The sequence below is a fragment of the Sturnira hondurensis genome, unplaced genomic scaffold (assembly GCF_014824575.4).
Source record: "Sturnira hondurensis isolate 20B ecotype Veracruz unplaced genomic scaffold, ASM1482457v3 Scaffold0020601, whole genome shotgun sequence".
In the NCBI taxonomy this organism is placed as follows: Eukaryota; Metazoa; Chordata; class Mammalia; order Chiroptera; family Phyllostomidae; genus Sturnira; species Sturnira hondurensis.
The window spans coordinates 3,338,619-3,361,187 of NW_028093232.1; the positions used below are offsets into that span (position 1 = coordinate 3,338,619).

Sequence of the window (22,569 nt, forward strand, 5' to 3'; positions counted from 1 at the left end):
CCTCCGCCCTAACCCGAGACACCAGACCCTTCCTCTGTCTAGTGGGTACTGAGTGCTCTTGACAGTGGTAGGACAGCCTTATAGGGACAGGCTCCTCCTCCTGCCACAATCCCACCCATCAGGCCCCAACTCTCCTACACCTCCCGGGCCTCGCACTCGATCACAGAGCTCCCCCTACTTGTCCTCACCCCGATTCCTCCGCTCCGCCTTCCAACCGCTGTTCAGACGTCCTGGGCGCTCTGGCGGAACGGGCGACGTGCAAGGGGGATGCGCTCCATGAGGGCTCTGCAGAATGCTCTGAGCGGGGCCGGCAGTCATTGTCGGCGGGGAGGCTGGGGTCAGCTGAGCTGGAGCCCCCTCCTTGGCGGGCGTGTCCGGCACCACCTCAGTGAGGCCGCGGCGCAGGGCAGGGAGACGCAGCACAGCCACCAGCCGCAGCACCTGGATCAGTAAGGCTTGCGCGACGGGTAGGGAACAGGCTCCCACTCACTAGCTCTGAAGTCCCATTCCTCGGGAGCGCATCTCGCCTCTCCTCGCTCACTAGCCTGCGATGCCCTTTCCTTTAAATTCGGGGCTTTGGGTCCGCCGCGCTCAAGCGGTAAAATGCCATCGCCCCAGCAGGGCGCTTGGTCAGGTCGGTCTTCGGGATGGTGCCTGTTCGAGGTGCGTACCTAACTGGGAACGTAGATGCGGAGTGTTTCTCGGTGCACGTGTCTGAGTGCAGGGTCGTGTATGCGCCACCCAACCTCACCTTCCCTTTCTTCCCCTATCCTCGCGTACGTTTTAAGGAATGCGTGGATATGCAACAGTCTCTCGCCTCGAATCTTGCTGTACTTGGGTCTGTCAGTGTGTTGTGTCTATGTTTCGGCGTGTCCTGAGCGTGTAATGCGTGATGCGCCTGTATTATTAGTACGCAGGTACGTGTATGTGTCGTTTGCGTAAGTGTTGAGTATGTGCGTTATTAGGGCTCCCTAAGTTGTGAATAAAGGTGGTTTTCCAATTGGTTGTTGAATGAGGAAAATCTTTATAATGGAGGGGGGGCGTGTAGAATAACAAGACGCAGATTTTCCAAACCAGAGCCCATCAGATCTATGATTTCTGCTGCTCAGCCTTAATTATCTAAAGGGCTCTCTCCTCTCTTATCCTGGGCTCTTACTCTGCCTGAGAGGCTGCACCTCTAACCCCCACTACCTAAGAACACTTAGTGGCTGAGCCTCTTTTCTCCCAGATGCAGACGGAGCAGAGCAGGAAATTTTGCCCTCCCTAGAAGTCAACATACATACTGTCCAAGTAGCCCCTGCTCTGTTATAACAGGAACAGGAAATGGACCATCTCCTCTGTCATTGACATCTACTGATGACTTTCAGAAAGACACGCACACCATAATTAAAGTAGCCAGTCAAACACAGCACTACCTCACTACCACTGGAGTCCCTGTCCTGACAGGTAACAGGCCAACAGGTATTATTTGTTTATCATTGATAATTTTTATGCTGTACTTTTCCATCAGCCTCTTCTCAAGGAGACATGGAATATTTAAACTTTACAGAATAAGCCCTCTCTCTCCTGATCTACTGCCCCCCTCCAACTTTCCCCAAATAATTGCCATGAGAGAAATGCTGGTGGGATAGAACAAAGGCTTAACCTCCCTCACCCTCACACCTTGTGTGGGATGGGGAGGAAGGTCCTGGTCCTCTGTCCCCTTTCCTTATCCAGTGGAGTCAGGTGATGGGAGTGTTTTGAGGAAGCTTGATCCTCCTGCTTATGGCTGCCGGTGCTCCCAGGGACTTCTCACTAAGGGCTTTGGACTGATGCTCCTTTGGGCAGGAGTTGAGAGCACTGGAAGGGGATGGGCTCTGGGAGTGTGAAACCAGGAGGTAGAGGGGTTCTTGTGTGCCGGGGCAGGAGGGCTGCAAAGAGAAAACGCCTGTTATTCAAGTTATTGGGTTTTTCTAGGTTTTATTTATTTATCTTTAGAGGGGGGGAGGGAAAGAGACATTGGTGTGTGAGAGATATCTATCAATTGCCTTTCACATGCCTCCCAACTGGGCACCTGGCCGAACCTAGGCATGTGCCATGACTGGGAATTGAACCAGTGACCCTTTCGGTTGCAGGCTGGCATTCAGTCCGCGGAGTCACACCAGCCAGGGATATTTGTTTTTTAATATTTAGCTTTATTGTATTTTTATCATAAAAGAGAAACAAGATAAGTACAACATCGAGGAAAAAAGAAAGAACTCAATATTAGGTGTAACCAGTTAATTTTGTGATATATATCTATATATATTCTATACATGTATATATAGAATTTAACAAAAATAGGATCATGGCATTCATATTTTTTCATAACCTATCTTTTCCATTTATGAACAGCTTTTAATATCATAGAATGTATATATACACGATATTATCATTTTAATGGCTGCCATTTTGCCACTTTAAGATTCCATTGTATGAAGTACCATAATGTAACAAACCTTAAACTTAGTTACTACATATTCTTGTGTATTTGTTCAATTATTTCTTAAATTGCTAGGAAATTTTGCTCTTCTGAGATGTCATTGATATCTTGTATAACCTCCTAGAGATATTTTATGCCCATATCAGCAAATACATGTTGATTTTATTTCCCTTTTTTAATACAAATGGTGTCATATTATACACATTGTTCTTCACTTTGCTTTTTCCCCTCAACATTACATCGTAGATCAATCTGTATCTGGGTCAAAGGGTGTGCAGCTTTTTTAAGGCTCGAAATACACTCAGTAGAATGGCATTATGTTCTGTCTGCGTTCAGCTTCAGGCAGAAAGACCTGCCCTCAAAGTGTTCCTGTGTGTTTTCCCTCTTGGGGTATTCCTAAGGCATCTTTTTCATCCCTTCCTCTGTCACCACATGAATCCTCACTTCCCTACAGGCACTGGGCTCATTGTGACCATTGGATTTCTTTGGAAACAGGAAACCTCCCCCTTCTCTTGGTATTCCTCCTTGAACAAAATACATACACTCACATCCCTAGCTTCTTGAGAGGCTTTTTATTTTTATTGCATTGTTTCAACAGTTAATATATTCATAGTCATATATATCATATTCAGTAGATAATATATGCATATCCGTATGGTTCAAAATTCATATGGTGTGTGTGTCCATATATATATATATATATATATATATATATATATATATTCTTTCCTTTTAAACATGAATAGTACCGTGCTAACACCAATGTTTTACAGCCTGTTTCTTTAGTTAATATTACATCATATTAAATCACCCCGATATTGTGTACACCCTCACTTCTTTTTACACTGCATAATATTCCAATATACGGATGTAGTATAGTTTACTATTCAGTTCCCGGTGGATACACATAGGGTTGTTTCCAGTCTTACTATCACCAGCTCTGCAGTGAATATGTTACTTTGTAGCTGTGTGAGTACACTCACAGGGTAAATACCTGGAAGTCAAATTGTTTGGCCAACGTGTTCCGAAGGGTCTTAATCTTAAATAGCTGTCATATTTGGAATGATCTAATCAAATAATTCCTCCAAACCTGTTAACATACTAATGGGAGAACTCTGAAGGACCAAAAAGTCTTCAGTGCTTGGAGGTTTAAGTGTTATAAGCCAGCTAGAGAGAGAATTCGGTGAACACAGAACTTTCTATAAATGTAACTAGGTAGTTCTTTACTGATGACCCACTATGTGCTGGGGATGTTGCTCAATACTAGGAAGACAGAAATACGTAAAACACGAAGACCTAACAGTGGAACAAGGGAGGTTCCTCTGTCGGTAACCTAGTGTGTTGGGTCACACCATCGGCATAGCAAAATCCGGAGGTTTGGGGAAGCCTTCATGGAGTTAGGAACATTTGATCTGGACCCTGAAGGATAAGCAGGATTGTGCAACGTGAAGGAGATAAAGGTTGTCCCACGCAGAAGTTTTAGCATAAGCAAAGGCCAGGAAGCCTGACAGTGCCTGGCCTGTTTGGGGAGCCACCTGGCATAACTGGAGGGTGGGGGCATGGTGAGGAGTAGGAAAGGATGTTAGTTAGCAGGTTCTAAAGAGCCTTCGGTGCCATAGCAGGAACTAAGAACTTATTTTTAGACACTATGCGGCTATCAAAGTTTTTAAGTAGAGAAATGATATTTGAGTTTTACAAAGATACCTGACGCATTGTGGAAGATGAGTTGGAAGTCCAGAGAGTGTAGTAGTGTTAGGTAACAGAGGGTAAGGAGCTGATGATAAGGAAGCATGATTTACCAAACATCACTTTGTGAAAGACAGTTTTTTGTGGAATGTTATTTTAATAAAGCCTCACATCACCCCTGTAAAGCAGATATTACTACCCTATTTTATAGATGAGGAAGCACGTTCAACAGTATTAAATAACCCTACTATCTATATTAAGATCACGCTGCTATTCGGGGGTAGACTCTGGTTCTTTCTACTATACCATGCTGGCTCCAGGAAAGAGAAGAAAAGAGGGTGGATTTGAGACATTATGAAAGTAGACTCACCCAACTGAACATGGATATAAGGAATTATCCAAATGGTTGGCACCTGGGTAAGTGGTAATACTGTGAACCCAGATGGAAACACAAGAAGAGGAGCAGGGAGAAGGAGGTGAAATGACCTCACATGTGGACATGTTGTGTTGCATGTGGGACATCTAGAAATGGAAGTGTCCAGAAGGCAGCTAGAAATAAAGGTCAAGAACAAAAGAAAGCTAGTGAGTATAATTTAAGACTTCTCAGGACAGATGTGAAAGCTGGAATTACAGGGGTGGATCAGATAGCTCAGAGGAGGCCTAGGGCCAGGACACCCGTGTTCTGGAAGGAAGAGCAGGCCGCAGTTCTCAGGTTCCTGCCTTCTTCCCCATCTCTGCCCCCAAACAGTGATTCATCAGAGAGTGACATGCTGTCCCGCTTGGGTGATCTGCTCTTCTACACTGTTGCTGAGGGACAGGAACGAATCCCTATCCATAAATTCACTAGCGTAAGTTCTTCTCCACCTGCTCAGAACCCTAATCCCCTGGGATCTCTTGAAAGCGGGGCACGGAGGGTAGAACGAGTGCAGGGCAGCTAACACTGGGCTGCTCCGTGAGGACGAATAGTAGATGCCTAGCCTGATGAAACAATCCCGTCCCTGGCCCAGGGTGGGAAGGTTAGACCCTCTGACTCAACCCATCTTGGTCTGGGACTTTGACCCAAGGAGTTCAGAAACCAGCTGCTGCGACGAAATAGGGCAGGAACCCCCCTTAGCCTCAAAGCTGCTCCATTCCCTCCTTTCTTAGTATGGAAACCCACTTGTTACACCTAATGTAGTAGTTGGGGTTGAGCTGATTGTTATCCATCAGGAAAGATTAGGATTAAATTACTGTCCTTGGAGCTGACCTGACCAGCTTCTTCTTTACCCTAAAGGCGCTGAAGGCTACTGGGCTGCAGACGTCAGACCCCCGGCTCCGGGACTGCTTGAGCCAGATGCGCCTCATGGTGCGGCGGTCCAGCAGTGGTGGCCTCTTAGACCGGGATCTCTTCCAAAAGTGAGGGCCCCAGAAACAAGAACACTTCTGTCTCAGCTGTTTCTGGGCATAGATTGTAACAGCAGGGAGGGATCTTGAGATTGGATAGTTCAGCCTCTCATTTTATTTTGTTATTTGTCTGTTACACGTTAACACACGAGTCTGCATGTACTCATTATAGGGGTTCAAATAGTGCAGAAACATGTTCTCCTTTCCCTGTCTCCCCAATCCCAGTTTCATTTCCAAGAAGTAAATAGCATTAACATGTTAGTGGATATCTTTTATTTTTATTGTATCTTTTTAGAGAGAGAGAGAAACAGTGATTTGTTGTTCCACTCATTTAGGCATTCATTGGTTGCTTCTTGGGTGTGCCCTGACCGGGGGATCAAACCCGCAACCTGGCAAATCGGGATGATGCTCTAACCTACTGAGCTGCCTGGCCAGGACTGAGTAGGTGTCTTTTAGGTAATATCCTATGCATTTACATACATATAGGAATATATGTAAATATGTTTATATGATTTAGGATTTTTAAATACAACTATTTAATTAAAATATAAATATTTGGGATCAAAAATATTATTTGGGTATTTCTTTTCCTTGAGATATCTTCCCACATTATTCCAACCCCTCATTTTAGAGGCAAAGAAACTTAAGACCCAGAAAGATAATGAGATGTACCAAAGGTCACGCCACTATTGGTCCCAAACCTGATGACTCCTCACACCTTATTTATTCCCAACTTCTGTGGCTCCCGAGCGAGTCACAGCTGTGCCTCTCCAGCTCCCTAACCCACTCGTGTCTGGAATCCAGGTGTGTGAGCAGCAACATTGTACTCCTGACGCAGGCATTCCGAAAGAAGTTTGTCATTCCTGATTTTGAGGAGTTCACGGGCCATGTGGATCGCATCTTTGAGGAAACCAAGGAGCTCGCTGGAGGCAAAGTGAGAGCCGGAGGACTGAGGGAGTGGCGAGGGCTTCGGGCCAGACATGCCCTGCTTCTCGGAGGTTGCCGGGGCTGGGAATCCAGTGGATGAGAACCAGAACCTCTAAAAATAGGGGGAAGGGCTTTATGTATTTCTATACATGTGATTTCTAGAACAGTGAGGGAATCTGAGGTTTGGGGGGTTTTTTGGTGGGGGGGGATCTGAGGTTTATATGGGGACATTTGGCATTAGGACGCAATAGAACTTTAAAAGGGACCTATACGGTCATTGAGCCTAAGAACCAAAAAAGGAAGCTGATCCTGGATCCATGGGCTTTACTGCCATCTCCGTAGGAGCGGAGCTACAGAAAGACAAGGTCTTCTAGGACCTTAAGTCTCAGGTAACTCTGGGAACAATAGGCAAGAGGGAACCCTGCTGCCCTGCAGAAAAAATAATTTTAGCTTTTTAAAAAAAGATATTATTTTTATTTGTTTCTAGAGATGGGAGAAGGAAGGGAGAAAGAGAGGGAAAGAAACATCAATGTGCCGGAGAAACATCGATAGATTGTCTCTCGCACGTCCCCAGCAGGGACCCGGCTCACAACCCAGGCATGTGCCATGACCAGGAATCAAACTGGTGACCTTTCAGTTCACAGTCCCGCACTCAATCCACTGAGCAACACCAGCCAGGGCAAACTTCAGCTTTTATCTAAAAGATTCTCCTGACCCTCAACCTCAGCTCAGTTCCCTTTCTTCACATCCGTATCTCCATTCTGTCCATTTTCTCTCCCCAAGCTGGCATCCTACATCCCTCATCTGGCCAAGTCAAATCCGGACCTGTGGGGTGTCTCCCTGTGCACGGTGGATGGTCAGCGGTGAGATCCTGGGCTCGAGGGAGGGAGGCAGGGCACGGGGTGGAACACAGGCCACCTCTCATGGCAGCTGTCTACCTCCAGACACTCCGTGGGCCACACGAAGATCCCCTTCTGCCTGCAGTCCTGTGTGAAGCCCCTCACCTACGCCATCTCCGTGAGCACCTTAGGCACCGACTATGTGCACAAGTTTGTGGGCAAGGAGCCTAGTGGCCTGCGCTACAACACGCTCTCCCTCAGTGAGGAAGGTGAACACCACCAGAGCTCGCGCCAGACTCATAAATGCCTGCTTCCTATCCCTACCCTCACCTCTGTCCTTTTTTGTTGGTTTCTTTGCCCTTCCTGATTAGCTCTGTCATTCCATCCTTCCCAGCAAAGAAATCTTTCTTGTCTAGTCAGTAGACTGGGTAGTCTGAAAATGCGGTTTTTCTCAGTGGCTAATAAGACACTGGGTGGTTTGTCTTTCCCTAGGAATCCCCCATAACCCCATGGTCAATGCTGGTGCCATTGTCGTGAGCTCCCTGATCAAGGTCAGTGCCACCCTAGCCTTCTCTAAACTCCTTTGTTCCTATATACCTCATATCTGTCCAGCTCTCCAGGGAGTCCAGTGGGGCCTTGATTCTTTTGAGGACCCCCAGGAGGCAGGGAGGGCACATACTGTGTTGAAGATATTAGGAAAAGGAACTGTACCCTGCCCCCACCCATTAGTCTAGCACCCAGAGCTTCCTGGCCCTTAGAGGAATGAGCAGGTCCTGACCCCTGCCTAGGACCAAGGGCCAAATGCCAGACATAGGTGGGAGGACAGCACTACTAGGTGCTGATTGGACACTTTTGGGTGAGGGGAACACGGAAGGAAGGGTGAATGGCCAGGCTGGGGCAGCCATTCACGTCACCTGAACTGTGAAGACACACAGAGGGAAGGGTGAATGGCCAGGCCGGGGCAGCCGTTCACGTCACCTGGAACCACGAGTTGGCCTTGAGTAAGGCTGTCGGGCTGGCCTGTCAGCTGTAGGTCTCCCAGAGCTTGAGCAAGAACCTGAGAGCAGTGTGGGCAGTAATGTTCCGGAGCCAATCACTGCCTCTCCTGGGGAAGGTGGTGTTGAGAACCCTTCCCCCAGGGACTTAGGTGTCAGAGTCCCTGTGGTGTTGACACTGTAGTTGACGTGTGTGCGGGAAGTAATGGGGGTGGGGGGAGACCAGGCTCTGACCCTCCCTTGCTGTGGGATAGCTCTACCTACAGTTCTGTATCTGGGACCTGCCTCACCCATTCCCATCTAAGGAGACCCTATTGGACTTGACTCCTAGTTAAAATCTTTAGCTTTATTCTAATTATCAAAATAATTGATATACTTGAAAATTATACTATATTCAACATACACTTTCATCGTATTCCTCTCACTCCAGTCCCGGAGAAGGCTCTGGGAGCCAAGGAAAGGGTAGAGTAAGGGTCCAGGATGGGGGTAAGGATGGGGATCTGGGGTCAAGGGCAGGGGTTGGGGCTTGAGGACAGGATTGGAATCAGGAGAATGGAAGTGGGAGTGGGGATGAGGGTTGGAATTGAGAATGGAAGTGGGAGTGAGACTCGGGATGGTGAGGTTCTAGATGGGGTGAGGCTGTTTGTATTCATTACTTGATAATAAAAATTCTGCATGGGCATGGATACAAAAAAGTCTCCGTTGTTTTTAAGAAAAAGAACAAAGTCATTGTAAAATGTAACACATTCCCAGGAGCAAAACCAGTTGAACACTTTGACTAGGGCCTCTGACCCTCCCCTGTCACCCCCCTAGGCTGAAATACTGACTCCTTCCCCCCTTCCCTCCCTCTCTCTGCAGATGGATTGTAACAAAGCAGAGAAGTTTGATTTTGTAAGTTTCCTCGCTACTCAGTTCCTGGCTGCTTTTCTCCGTGGCATGTTGTCCTCTCCACCCGCCCCGGTGCCTGGCTCTACCCCACTTTGGTAGTGCGCCAGCCCATACTAGAAGCCTTCTTTCTCGAGGTGTGGGGACCTGTGGGCCTCAGAGAGGAAAGCTACCTGAAGCCCCTGCTGGGATAAGGACTGAGAAGTTCGGAGAGTTAACCTCATGTGTGTTCAGTAGGGTCCTCACCCACCTCGTGCCTTCCATGCCCCTTTTTCTCCTCTAGGTGTTGCAGTATCTGAATAAGATGGCTGGAAATGAATACATGGGTTTCAGCAATGCCACGTAAGGCCTTGTTCACAGGATTGGCTGAATGCGTTGTAAGGGGTGGGGCGGGGATGATGAAGGAGGGGGATGGTAAAGTCTTAGGAGGAAGAAATCCCAGGGGAACTTTGGCCTCCCAGCTTCTCCTGAGCTCCTTCACTGGCGTTTGTTTACTTTGTAAAAGAACTCACTCCATTTCTATTAGTAGTGAGTGACCCAGGTAGGGTGAGGGTTTCTTGCCAAGCCCCTCAAAGCCAAAACCACGCCAGTTTTCCTAGCCTAGATGACCAGACAGTTTGGGGTGTTTTGTTTTTCACACTTTATAGTAAAGCTCTGACCAGTGCTCGTTGGTGTTCAGAAATGTCCCAGTATTACCGTAAGAAATTACAAAGGGGCTGATTCAGTTTAACACGTGCCATCTCTCTCAGGGAAAGTATTTTCCCCCCTTCTCCTCACCCACCCCTCAAACATCAAGTACTAAACTGCGTGTTTGCTTCAGATTCCAGTCAGAGAAGGAAACGGGGGATCGGAATTACGCCATTGGCTATTATCTAAAGGAAAAGAAGGTAACTGGGAGAGGCTGGTGGAGAAAGTCCCTGGGAATGCCGTGGCTGGGCAAAGGGCAGCTGGGGTTAGGAACTTTGGCTGAGATCCGGCCAGAGTGACTGGGATGACTGATGGCCTAAAGAAAAATGTTCTCCTTTCCTTTTCCTTGCAGTGCTTCCCTAAGGGGGTGGACATGATGGCTGCCCTCGACCTCTACTTCCAGGTAGGCAGACACCGGTATTCACTCAGGGCCAAGGGAACAGGATGGGCTGTGCTCCTTGCTCTGACCCAACGGGATGCCCCTCTCCAGAAACACCAGGGGAACTTGTTGAAAGATCACGATGCCAAGAACATTGCTCTGCATCCAAGGACACAATGTTCACACCCACACCACACCCTCACCTCTCTCTCATCTCCGTAGCTGTGCTCCGTGGAGGTGACCTGTGAATCAGGCAGTGTCATGGCCGCCACCCTGGCCAATGGTGGGATCTGCCCCATCACAGGCGAGAGTGTGCTGAGTGCTGAAGCCGTGCGTAACACCCTCAGCCTCATGCATTCCTGCGGCATGTATGACTTCTCTGGCCAGTTTGCCTTCCACGTGAGTGCCCTGGCCCTTCCATCCATTTGCCACAAGCCTATAGCCCACAAGAGAGGACACGGAGTCTCTGAAGGTGGAGAGGTAGAATCTTATTCACGCCTCTCATTCCCTAACTTCCAGCCAGGAAGTTAGAATCCCTGGGCGTTTGTCAGACCCGTCCCCTCCGACACACCGGTGCAGGTGTGCGGCTTCTGAGTGAGCCTTCCACCGCCCTCCATGCGGCTGGTGCTTCCTCTGTAGGCTTCCGTGTAGATGTCACTTCCAAAGAGAGGCTCTTCTGACCACCCTCTCAAGTGGTTCCCTCCTACTTCCTTCTCTGTCATAGCACCCTACATCTTTTCTTCTGTTACCATAAGCGGTAATTATTTCTATTTGTTTACCTATTTGCTATCTCCCAGCATAGGAATGTAAGTTAAATGAGAGGCTTTGTCCTAATCCTAGCTTTAGTCACAGAGTAGATACTCAGTAAGTATTTCCCTACTGAAGCCATGAACTGAAACAGGGCAAGGGGAGGACAGGAATCAGAAAAGCTAACTGACAAGCCCAAAGGTCGAGACGGGTGTGGCACTGCCCATGCTGTCATTTGGGGTAGACTGTCAACCCAGGCTTGAGGTACCTCAGGCTCATCCTGTTTCAACTCTGTCCCAAGGTGGGCCTGCCAGCCAAGTCAGCTGTGTCAGGAGCCATCCTCCTGGTGGTACCCAATGTCATGGGAATAATGTGTCTGTCCCCTCCACTGGACAAGCTGGGGAACAGTCACAGGGGCATCAATTTCTGCCAGGTGAGTTACTTTGCATGTAATACTAAATATTATTAAATAAGTAACTAAAGCAATTTTTAGCTCCTGCAGTATAAGTGCAAGGGGTAAGTAAATAATCTCTTTACGCCCTGGCTGGTGTAGCTCAGTGGACTGAGCACAGGCCTGCAAACCAGAGTTGCCGGTTTGATCCCCAGTCAGGGCAGATGCCTGGGTTGTGGGCCAGGTCCCCAGTGGGGGCGCATCAGAGGCAACAACACACTGATGTTTCTCTCCCTCTCTCCTCTCCTTCCCCTCTCTCTAAAAAGAAATAATTTTTTAAATATCTCTTTGGCTTACATTTTAGAGGTTGGTGTCTCTCTTCAATTTCCACAACTATGACAACCTGAGGCACTGTGCTCGGAAGCTAGACCCACGGCGTGAAGGGGGAGAAGTTAGGGTAAGGGAAATCCCAGGTGACTTCTAAGAATATTTCAGAATAGAACGTTCCCTAACACTGCAGGAATACCCTTGGCTAAGCATCCATGGAGGAGGGTCATAGGGCAGAGCTGGGCATGGGTGGGTTCAGAGTCACAGTTAAGCTCAAGTGGGTATGATCTGTTTTCCAGAACAAAACGGTGGTGAACCTGTTATTTGCTGCCTATACTGGAGACGTCTCAGCTCTTCGAAGGTATGTCTGTGACCAAGTAAACACAATAAAATACTCCTGGTCAGAGATCTCACAAGGAGTCATCATAGCAAAATAGTTAAGTATTTCAGATTTAGAGTCAGATAAAATGGACACACGCTGCATTTAAATGAGTTTTTTTTCAAAATACAGTGTGCCTTGTGGTAAGATCTTAATTAATGGTAGCCACCATTATGATTAACCTGGACATTAAAAGCAGAGGTGGTAGGTAAGGACCCTGCCTTAAATGGATTACCAACATCTACAAACGTGTACGGGGTACCTACCACAGGTGAACAGGGATGTTTCTGGAACCATCACACTCCCATTTCTCTGATGTGGGAGTAAGTCTTATCTAGGTAGCGAGCACGGACTGTGCAAGGTCTACAGATCTAGGCATAAGCTCTGGAACCTATCCAGTGTGAACCCACTTCAGACAGGACCTAAGTGACTCTAGGCTGATCTGGGTTTCTCCAGCTGCTTTCCACTGCCCTCAGGTTTGCCTTGTCAGCCATGGACATGGAACAGAAAGACTATGACTCCCGCACAGCCCTGCACGTTGCTGCAGCTGAAGGTATCTGAAGGTTCACTAAGAGGGGAAGTAGATGCTAAGACTCTTCCTTTCCTAACAAGAGTACCTTCCAGAGGGTATGCCCTCAGGGTTACGGGGGCAGCCACTTGTTTTGTCCAGATGCCCTGCAGTCTGCAGGCTGACCCTTTTGGGTACTGCAGGGAACAAAATGAGACGAGAACCCCCCCCCCCCGCTTGTTGGTTCAGAATTCCAGCTGCCAAGGATCTGTACCAATATTAAAACAAAACGGTTCAGGATCTTTACCCTCTTGTTTTCCTTCTGCCTGTATTCCTAGGACACATTGAAGTTGTTAAATTCCTGATCGAGGCTTGCAAAGTGAACCCTTTTGTCAAGGACAGGTGAGTAGGATTAACCTAAAGGGGTTGGGGGCGGGCAGCAGTTTCTGTACTTCTGCCCTCTGGCCACCGCTGGTATGTGCAGGACAAGGGCACTCCCTGTCTCCTCTGTTCCTCGCAGGTGGGGCAACATTCCCCTGGACGATGCTGTGCAGTTCAATCACCTGGAGGTGGTGAAACTGCTTCAAGATTATCAGAACTCCTACACACCATCTGAGACTCAGGCTAAAACAGCAGCTGAGGATCTGTCTAAAGAGAACTTAGAGAGCATGGTGTGAGCGTGGAGCATGCACAGTCCCTGCTCAAGAAAAAGCATGAACTGGCCACACATTGAACCCCTAAACAACAAACAAACACACGCGATGGAGAGCCGCACTGAAGCAGTGACAGAGGCAGACCAGCGCTTTCTGTGAGAGTCAAAATAGCCCATTCCCTTGGCAGACAAAGTACAGCAAAGTGCCTCAGTGGATACCTGCATTAGAGCTTTCCGTGGAGACTGTGGGCTTCTTCAAAGTATAGCCTAATGGCCCAGCCCGCTCAAAACTTTCCCAGGTCTTCACCCAGTTCCCCTCTTCCTCTCCCCGAAGAAACCACACAAGTCAGACAGTGGTGAAGAGGCTCTAGCCGCCATGCACATGTATATATATCCACAGAGCTATGCACCTGGCTTTAGTTGTCTGGAGAAATCTGCCCCCCTGCCTTGGCCAGGAAACAAAAGTTTTATAGACAGAGAAAGTATTTTATGCGCAAATAAACTTTAATTACACAAATGACTATTTTTGCTAAACCCAGTCCTTTTTCTCCCCTAGAGGCATTCAGTTGCATCAGCATTATAATTGTAGAATAAGATGGCACCACAGGGTCAGACAGGGAAAGACATAATTCACATACATACTCAACCCCCCAGGTTTTCTTCAAACCCTAATACTGCTTTGGGTGAAGTGTATTCCACTGCGAAGGTGGGGGTGGGAGGGTGAGGGCTTGGGTATGAGCAGGCCCAAAAGTGTATTGTGCAAGACCTCAGGTCTCTCTCCTCCCTCTGGAAGTTCCAACTGTAGCAGAAATGAAGATAGAACTTCTCAAGAATAAAGTTTGCAGCACTAATCCCCTTGATATCCCCTAAGTGTCTCCCTTAGTCATGGTTGTAACTGGTCCAATGATTATGATGAGTGCTCACTTTGGCAGCACATACACCAATGATTACAATGGACTGACCAGGTGTCAGAGGTGTGCAGATTAAGGCAGATGGACTCACGGGGAGGACAGCTGCAGCTGTGTGGGGCTGAGCATCGAGCTTTGAGGTACTGGGGAAGGAGGGCTCTATTCTCGTTCTGACATGGCCAGTAAACACATCCTGAGGGACCCAGAGCCCAGACTTGTTATGTGCTGTACAGAAAGGGCCAAGTCATTGACTGGACCACTGCAGCCAGAGATAGAAAGGATTTACTGTGGAAAGATTCAGTACAGCCCCAAGAACAAACAGAAGTTACATGGGCAAAGGCAGAGATATTCATAGTGATGAATGAATTCAAACAAAGATGAAAGTTAAGTCTCCAGGACTGAATATGGTCTGAGAAAGCCTGGGCACAGGGAGGCAGAGGGACTGAAGGAAGCAAGTTGGGGAAAACACATTCATGGTAGCCTAGGAAAAATGGCAGTAGCCTAGCTTTCACAGGTAGAGAGGAAAATGACTAAGACAATGCACAAAGGATGCAACATCAAATTGTGGGGAACCAGCCGTTGCTTGAGGCAAAGTTAAAAGGTTTCAGACACTTTCAGGAGGAGGCTGGCCAACAGTGTGATTAGGGACTTCAGTGATGGTCATTCTAGAGGCCTGTAGGCACCTCAAGCCCTGAGTGCGTCAGCAATTCTCCATCCCAAAGGGCAAATGCAGGCACCACTGGACCCTGGAAATCTGTCCTTAGTGTGTGGACCACAGCAACCTGGCTTACGTCCACCAAGCTCAGCTTCTGGGCGTCATAGTCCAACAGCAGTCCCACCTTCTCTGGCTGCCCAATGCCCTCAATAGGGGCTTTCTTGTTGGCCAACATGGTGTACCACTTGCGCTGGGCGTAGCTGAACACCCAAGAACGATCGTCAACACCGATGCAGCTGTCCCGAGAAATGTCCATATCTGCCACTCCTACCCGGAACTGCTGGGAGCGCTTCACTGTCACTTCCCAGTAGTGCCTGCCACTGGTGACTACTGTGTCTGCCAGCACCACTGCCCACTCCCGGAAGCGCTCTACATTCAGGGCCAATTTGCTAGGCTCCAATCCCACCAAGCCGTATTTGACACCCGTGCCATCTTTGAAGAGCGTCAGACTGCTGTGGGCGGTTTTCTCTTCCAGTTTGAAACTGACTCCTGCAGGAAGAGCAAAGAGACTGGGTGATGACAGGGGCTAGAACCCTAGAACTAGTGATATATGCATATTGTAATCTGAAACAGGCAGTCCTGAGATTCCGAAGAAGCAAGGAACAATCAGAATGTCAAGCGTGCAAGAAATCGGGGGCGGGGGGCGGGGCGCTTTAGTACGGACAGCCCAAGGAGCCGAAAGCCTCGGACGGGCGAAACCCTGGGTTTGAAAGAAACCACATAGTGTCTGTCATAGGTTTGGAATCAACATGAACACACATTGGGTGAGGAGAAGTGACCCAAGAGGAATTGGAATAACAGATGAAAACCACTCTGAGGTATAAGAGAGTAAAAGGAGATAATCCTACCTCTGCGAGCTTCTACGGCAGTAACCCCTAAACATCTGGCGCCCCAGTGGCACAGGCGCAGCGAACGTGCAAAGGGTAGCGCCATCTTGTGGGAAGAACAGGGCACGCCCCCTGCCCTGAGACCCCGCCTCCAGCCCGCCTGCTCAGCCAACACAGGGAGCGGGAGAAGCGGTCGCGCATTATGATGACGTTAGAGCCGGCGCCCAGCAGGGGCCCTCCATTTTAGTGAGTCACCGGCGGTGGTTACTGTTTATTCAATTTTTCCGCGGGGTATAATACTGCTCACTTTTTCACTGGAGAGGACGTTTAGAGAGGTGGTGTAGCAAGATGGTTAAAAGTGATTTTAGAATTAACAGTTGGGTTCGAACACGGCTCTATTTAGCTTTAGACAAATCACTTCTGTGAGCCCTAGTGTTCTCGTTTGTAAAATAAAAATACCTAGCCGACAGGCCTTAGTAAAAAATTAAATGAGAGAGAAGCCTAGAACACAACTTGATAAGTAGCGACCTGTGGGTAGGCGATAGTTTTAATAAATATTAAATACATAAATATTGTAAATATGGGGTAGGGATGGGGAGTTTAACTCAATACTCGATTTTCCAGATTTAACCAAAAACACTGTTTTGGTTGAGTGAAAGGGTATGAGGTACTTGATTATGACATTTAACATCTTCACCTGGTTGAGACAGTATAACCCTGCTTCCTAAATTTTTCAATCTGCACTTCTTTTTAAAATTAATTTATATATTTTTCCAATACCATTTAGTCCACTTATACCCCGCCCGCCGCCCCGTGCACCTCCCAATACTCTGCTGGCCAGTACCGTATCAACATTCCATCTCCATTCTTCGATCCCTCAAAAAAGCAATTTTAGGTCCTTAAGGGCTTAAGAAATTCTCCTACTCCAGAGATCCAACCACCATTCCTGTGCAGAAGGCACTAGTTGAGGCCACAGTCATCCTTGTCCTCAATTGGGGCTTTCTCTTGTTAATAGTATAGCTTCAAAGCTGGTCTCCCAGCCTTCATCTGCCTGCTTTAATCTAATGTCCACACTACAGTCAGTGATATTTCTAAATTACAAATCTGATTGTCCCACCCCCCTGCATAAATCTTTTAATGTGCCTTCATCATATTCCTTTGCCTGGTCATAAGGCTTTACATGATATGACTACTGCCTATGGTCTTTTTTTTCCCTCACAAAACAGTTCCTCTTTCAAAGGTCTACAGTCTAGTGAGGGGATGGATGAGAATATTGGCAGCTGCAATAGGATGCACTAAGTGCCATTATTTAAGTCCTTACAGGATGCTCAATAAGCAAAGGAGTAGCCTCTGATTCCTTGTATAGGAGGAAGTGTTGGGAAGGGACTTTCAGAAGCTACAGTTATGACTTGAAAAGCAAAAATGGTTAAGCAGGAGGAGAAACATCAGCCTGTGGAAGATCTCAGCTAAAACCTTCCCCAATATACATATTCTAGAATATCTCATCTGTGCCGGTGGAGACCCCTATCACCTGCTGGAGAAGGACTCCCAGGAACTCTACCCCATACTTCTTTCCCCAGTTCCAGATCTGTCTGTATATCCAACAGCCTATTGGACCTTTGTACCTGGATGTCCCTCAGTCAACTCAATCTTAATGTGTCTAACACTGACTTCCTACATAAACTTACTCTTCCTAAATTCCCTGACTCTGAGCTTCAACCCAGAACCAGCCAGTTTTCCAGCCCAGAAACCTGGAAGTCCATGACCTTTGTCTCCTCACATATCTGATTGTCGTTGAATCTCTATTACATTATTTCTACCCTGGAGTACTGCATTAGTCTTTGTCAACTGGTCTCCCATTCTCCTCAATACTGTCAAGAGAACATTTAAAAAGGCAGCTACCTATTTCATCCATTAGGTTGTGAATTATTAAGAATAGGAATTAAGTCCTTTGTTCTCTGTGCCCCGGGTTCTCATTATTCCCAGTAGTACAGAGTAAGTGTTCATTGTTTTTTGAATGAATTAGTGAATGAATATAAAGAAATGTTTTGTGCCTACGTTCTTGGAGTGCAGTGGCTCATTCCGTCCACCAGGGGTCAACCTGGTTCAACCTTTCTGTCTAGTTTAATGCGTGAGAAAAGAGGTTTCTATTCCTTTTAAATCCAGGAGCAAAGGGGATAGAAGAGAGATTTCCTTCAGGAAAGTCCTCCTCTACCAGTTCTTTCTGCATTTTGGTAATAATGAGAGGGAAGTTTCAGGACTGTATTTCCATAGGATTTCTCCTTTGGTTCTATCCTGGTTGTGAGAGCTGAAGCAAATAGTTTCTTACCTGTCATCTTTTGCATCATTTCACTTTTACGGATGGACTATCCATCTGATCAATTCACTTTCATCACTTAGAGGATTTGCCTGTCTAATTTCTAATGAACAAGTAATTAATTTTTAACATTTCCATGATAATAATTAGGAAGTGATTGATAGAAATTTTCTTGACAAACAGAAGGGGGAAAGACATTTAAGGTACAGGGACAGGTTAGGTCTGGATTCGGAAACAAAATGGCATGTTTGAGGAAGCACAGAAGGAGGATGTTGTCAGAGTTTCATGCTGGGGAGATAAGGAGAGCAGTTAGAAAAGTTAAGACTGGATTAAACAGTTATGTGTGCCCTGATAAGAACCTTTCAACTCTTCTTGAAAGTGGCCAAAAGTAACCCCTGAAAATGGTTCACTATTCACTTGACCCAGAAAATCCCACCAAGATCATGCAAATCAGGAGATTTAAATCTGCATGTTCATTTCAAGAACACATGTAAAACTGCCAAGGCCATCAAGGGTTTGCATATCAGAAAAGCCACCAAGTATCTGAAGAATGTCACCTTACAGAAGCAATGTGCGCCATTCTGCCATTCCATTGTTAACAGTGGTGGAGTCAGGTGCGCCCAGGCCAGACAGCAGGGCTGGATGCAGGGTCAGTGCTCAAAGTGAGTGCTGAGTTTTTGCTGCCCATGCTTAAAAATGCAGAGTGTAATACTGAATTTAAGGGTTTAGATGTAGATTCTCTGGTCATTGAGCACATCCAGGTGAACCAAGCTCCTGCGGTGCAACACAGAACTTACAGAACTCATAGGCCAATGATCCCATACAGGAGCTCTGCCTGCCACACTGAGGAGGTTGCACAGAAGAAAAAGATATCCTAGAAGAAACTGAAGAGACAAAAATGTATGGAGTAAATTCAGAAGGAAATACATACTAATAAATGGAAAAGAAAATAAAAGAATCAGGCATTCATGAGCTGTTGAGGGGAATACAGGGAAATGACAAAGTACTTTTTAAAGATAAAGCTAGAAGCAACATGAATAGGGAAAAGATAATTAATTGAGTTTTGGATAGGCTGAATCTGAGGTGTCTATGGGACATCCAGGGGAAACCATTTTGTAGATATACGGATATAAATTTCAAGGGAGCCCTGGCCAGGTAGCGCAGTCATTTAGAGCATCTTCCAGTGTTCCAAGGTTGTGGGTTTGATACCTACTCAGGGCACATACTAGAATCAACCAATAAATGCATGGATAGATGGAACAACAAATGGATGTTTCTCTTTCTCTCTGTCTCTCTTGCTCTCCACCCTCTTTCTCTCTCTCTCTCAAAATCAATAAATAGCCCTGACCAGTGTAGCTCAGTTTTTTGGGCATCAACCCACAAAGCACTGGTCTGATTCCCCATCAGGGCACACACTTGTGTTTTGGGTGTGGTCCCTAGTTGTGGTACATATAAGAGGCAACAGATTGATGATCTTCTCTCACATTGATGTTTTTCTTCTCGTCCCTCCCTTCCCCTCTCTCTAAAAAAGTAATTAAATAAAATATTTTTACATCAATAAAATTTTTTAAAAATATTTCAGCCCTGGCCTGCGAACCACACAATCGCCGTTCGATTCCAAGTCAGGGCACATGCCTGGGTTGCAGGCCAGTTCCCAGCAGGGGACTCATGAGAGGCAACCATACATTGATATTTCTCTCCTTCTCTCCTTCCCTTCCTCTCTAAAGATAAATAAATAAAATCTTTAAAAAATATTTCAAAGAAGAGGTGGCCTTAGGTAGAGTCATTCAAGGGTAGGGTATAAAGTAAACTAAGTGGGAGCCCTGGCCAGGGTGGCTCAGTTGGTTGCAGTGCATCCTATAGACCAAAAGCTCACAGGTTCTATTTCCAGTCAGGGCACATGCCCAGGTTGCGGGTCTGGTCCCCAGTCAGATGCACATGAGAGGCAACCAATCGATGTTTCTCTCTTCTCTCACCCCTTTCTCTCTAAATGCAGTGAAAATATACCCTCAGGTGAGGATTAAAAAGATTTTAAAATAATGTGGGGGAAAAATAAAGGTGGAATCCTAGGGAATACCAGTACCTGAGGTAACTCATATAAAGTGTTTAGTGCTTAGAACAGGACCTGATCCATTGTGAGCATTGGTCTGCCTGGCTTAGGGCTGTATCTGACTTCCTAGGAAAGGAAGGGGAGAAGGAAGCAAGACCAGGATGGGCCAGTTTTTTTTTACTCCATTTCTTGGGTTACCCCATTTCTAACATGTGGGGCCCCTGGCCCGATCCAAGTGCTAACTGTAGCCCTTAACTATGGATGATGCACTCAGAGCTTGGTGATTGTTCCAGACTTTGCCAGGAGTCAGCAGTCAGCAAAGCATAAACAGAGAAAGAGAGAGAAGGGGGGGCCCAGGAGCTAGCCAAAGAAGCTGCTAGGCTTGCTTGTGCTATGCTGGGGCCTTTGTCCTACTGAAACTGTCCACACAATGGAGCTGGGTTACATGCTGACCTGGCATTCTGAGAATGGGGCTGGGATAGAGGTTTCACACAGTAGAAACAGATGCATGATCACTTGGCCCCTCAGGACAGTATCTGCATGCAACTACATTGTAATTGCTATAGAGGATGTTCAATACTTGGTAATCATAAATAATGTTTATATCTTATTAATTCATGAATCAGTTCATTTATATTTTGATTTAGGGCAACTAGCTTAACATGTATATTGCTTGGGTATGTCTCATTTAATCCTCATACAATCCTTTAAAATCTACATGGTAGACATATACATACATATATATATATATGTATATATATAATGTATATATTTAAAGATCTTATTTATTTATTTTTAAAGAGAGGGGAAGGGAAGGAGAAAGAGAGGGAAAAATTATCAGTGTGTGCTTCCCTCTCACATGCCCAATACTGGGGACCTGGCTCGCAACCCAGACGTGTGCCCTGATTGCAAATCAAACCAGCGACCTTTTGGTTTGCAGGCTGGCGCTCAGTCCACTGAGCCACACCAACCAGGGTTATTTATCTATTTTTAGAGAGNTATGTATATATATAATGTATATATTTAAAGATCTTATTTATTTATTTTTAAAGAGAGGGGAAGGGAAGGAGAAAGAGAGGGAAAAATTATCAGTGTGTGCTTCCCTCTCACGTGCCCAATACTGGGGACCTGGCTCGCAACCCAGACATGTGCCCTGATTGCAAATCAAACCAGCGACCTTTTGGTTTGCAGGCTGGCGCTCAGTCCACTGAGCCACACCAACCAGGGTTATTTATCTATTTTTAGAGAGACGGAAAGGGAGAGAAAAAGTGGGAGAGAAATGTCAGTGTGAGAGAGAAACATCAATTGGTTGCCTCTCCTACACACCACAACCAGGGATTGACTATGAATCAAACCAGAAACCTTTCACTTTGCAGGGTGATGCCCAACCAACCAAGCCACACTGGTAAGGATCTTAATGGATTTCAAGAACACAGAATAGATCTTTGTCCATGACATCCCCTTCTCCTTGGCCTATATCTGGCTCCCACTTACTTGGGGTTTTTTCGAATAATAATCATAGCCCTGGCTGGTGTGGCTCTGTGGATTGACTGCTGGCCTGTGAACCAAAGGGTTACAGGTTTGATTCCCAGTCAGATCACATGCCTGGGTTGTGGGGCAGGTCCCCACTAGGGGGCATGGGGGAGGCAACCACACAATGATGTTTCTCTCCCTCTCTCCTTTCCTTCCCCTCTCTCTAAAAATAAATAAAATCTTTAAAAAACCATGATAATCATAATTATTAACCATTCACCCATAAGAGAAACTAGAACCTTAGCAGTCACTTACAGAAACCTACACATATGTACATAAATGTCCCACTCCATGCCCTTGCCCCCCAAATCCAACGTAAAAACTATCCTGAATCCCATTTTCGTCAGTTTTTGTTATTTCGTGTGTGTAGTTTCATCTCATCTATAGTATTCTGGAAAGCATATTTTCTATGTAGATATATTTTTAACTTTACAAAATGGTTATTGTGCCATGTATAGTCTTCTGGGACTATTTTATTGTTAAGATTCATCCCTCTTATCGAGTATCACTATGGTGGTTCACTCACTTTGGCTGCTGAGTAATTTTTCACTGTGTGAGCATACCACTCTTCATTCATCTATTCTCTTGTCATTAGGCATTTGGGTTGCTTCAAGTTTTTTGGTACTGTGTTACTCTAAACATTCCCATGCATGTCTCCTGGTAGAGGTATAGAAAAGTTTCTCTTGGGTATATAAGTAAGAAGTGAAATCCCTGGGCCAAAAAGTATGTTTATCTTTATTAAATGGTGTGATACTGTGTTCCAAAGTGATCATCCCAATTTACACTCCCACCAGCAATCCTAACCAGTTCTGTCCCCTTGCGTCCTCTGCCATACCTGAACCAAAGTATCTGTCACTAACGTCTCTGCTCTTAACACATGATGTGTCACGTCACTCCCATCCAGGGGTTCTTTACAGAAGCGATGTGAACCCTGTGCACTCCCTGGGTGCAGCACTGATGACTGACATGCGGG

At 46.4% G+C, this 22,569-nt stretch overlaps 2 protein-coding genes across 7 annotated transcripts; one reads left to right on the forward strand and one right to left on the reverse strand.

Annotated features, from left to right (window-relative positions):
• Position 1: 1 nt before the first annotated feature.
• Positions 2 to 13,766, forward strand: GLS2 (glutaminase 2). 5 transcript variants are annotated; one of them, XM_037030085.1, is made up of 18 exons: positions 3 to 449; positions 4,896 to 4,995; positions 5,421 to 5,542; positions 6,335 to 6,464; positions 7,241 to 7,320; positions 7,402 to 7,565; positions 7,789 to 7,847; positions 9,150 to 9,182; positions 9,460 to 9,518; positions 9,997 to 10,063; positions 10,216 to 10,266; positions 10,465 to 10,641; positions 11,291 to 11,422; positions 11,745 to 11,837; positions 12,007 to 12,068; positions 12,563 to 12,639; positions 12,933 to 12,996; positions 13,115 to 13,766. In XM_037030085.1, exons 1-18 carry the CDS (start codon positions 268 to 270, stop codon positions 13,269 to 13,271), a joined length of 1,809 nt encoding a protein of 602 aa, XP_036885980.1. In that variant the 5' UTR covers positions 3 to 267; the 3' UTR covers positions 13,272 to 13,766. The 5 variants fall into 5 exon arrangements, with proteins under 5 accessions (XP_036885982.1, XP_036885980.1, XP_036885981.1 ...); XM_037030086.1 differs by having other exon boundaries at positions 386 to 663; XM_037030089.1 differs by having other exon boundaries at positions 403 to 467.
• SPRYD4 (SPRY domain containing 4) lies at positions 13,732 to 15,837 on the reverse strand. 2 transcript variants are annotated; one of them, XM_037030092.1, is made up of 3 exons: positions 15,718 to 15,837; positions 14,994 to 15,358; positions 13,732 to 14,045 (listed from the first exon to the last, which is right to left on the reverse strand). In XM_037030092.1, the coding sequence occupies exons 1-3, from the start codon at positions 15,800 to 15,802 to the stop codon at positions 13,908 to 13,910; spliced, it is 588 nt and encodes a 195-aa protein (XP_036885987.1). In that variant the 5' UTR covers positions 15,803 to 15,837; the 3' UTR covers positions 13,732 to 13,907. The 2 variants fall into 2 exon arrangements, with proteins under 2 accessions (XP_036885987.1, XP_036885986.1); XM_037030091.1 differs by having other exon boundaries at positions 13,732 to 15,358; positions 15,718 to 15,836.
• Between the last annotated feature and the right edge of the window lie 6,732 nt (positions 15,838 to 22,569).

Excerpts from the sequence above, each read along its gene's own strand:
- GLS2 (XM_037030085.1), top strand. The coding sequence starts at position 268 with ATGCGCTCCATGAGGGCTCTGCAGAATGCTCTGAGCGGGGCCGGCAGT. Across the intron at positions 7,848-9,149 it reads TCGTGAGCTCCCTGATCAAG|ATGGATTGTAACAAAGCAGA; the intron begins GTCAGTGCCACC and ends CTCTCTCTGCAG. Across the intron at positions 12,997-13,114 it reads AACCCTTTTGTCAAGGACAG|GTGGGGCAACATTCCCCTGG; the intron begins GTGAGTAGGATT and ends TGTTCCTCGCAG.
- SPRYD4 (XM_037030091.1), bottom strand. The coding sequence starts at position 15,802 with ATGGCGCTACCCTTTGCACGTTCGCTGCGCCTGTGCCACTGGGGCGCC. Across the intron at positions 15,359-15,717 it reads TGCCGTAGAAGCTCGCAGAG|GAGTCAGTTTCAAACTGGAA; the intron begins GTAGGATTATCT and ends CTCTTCCTGCAG.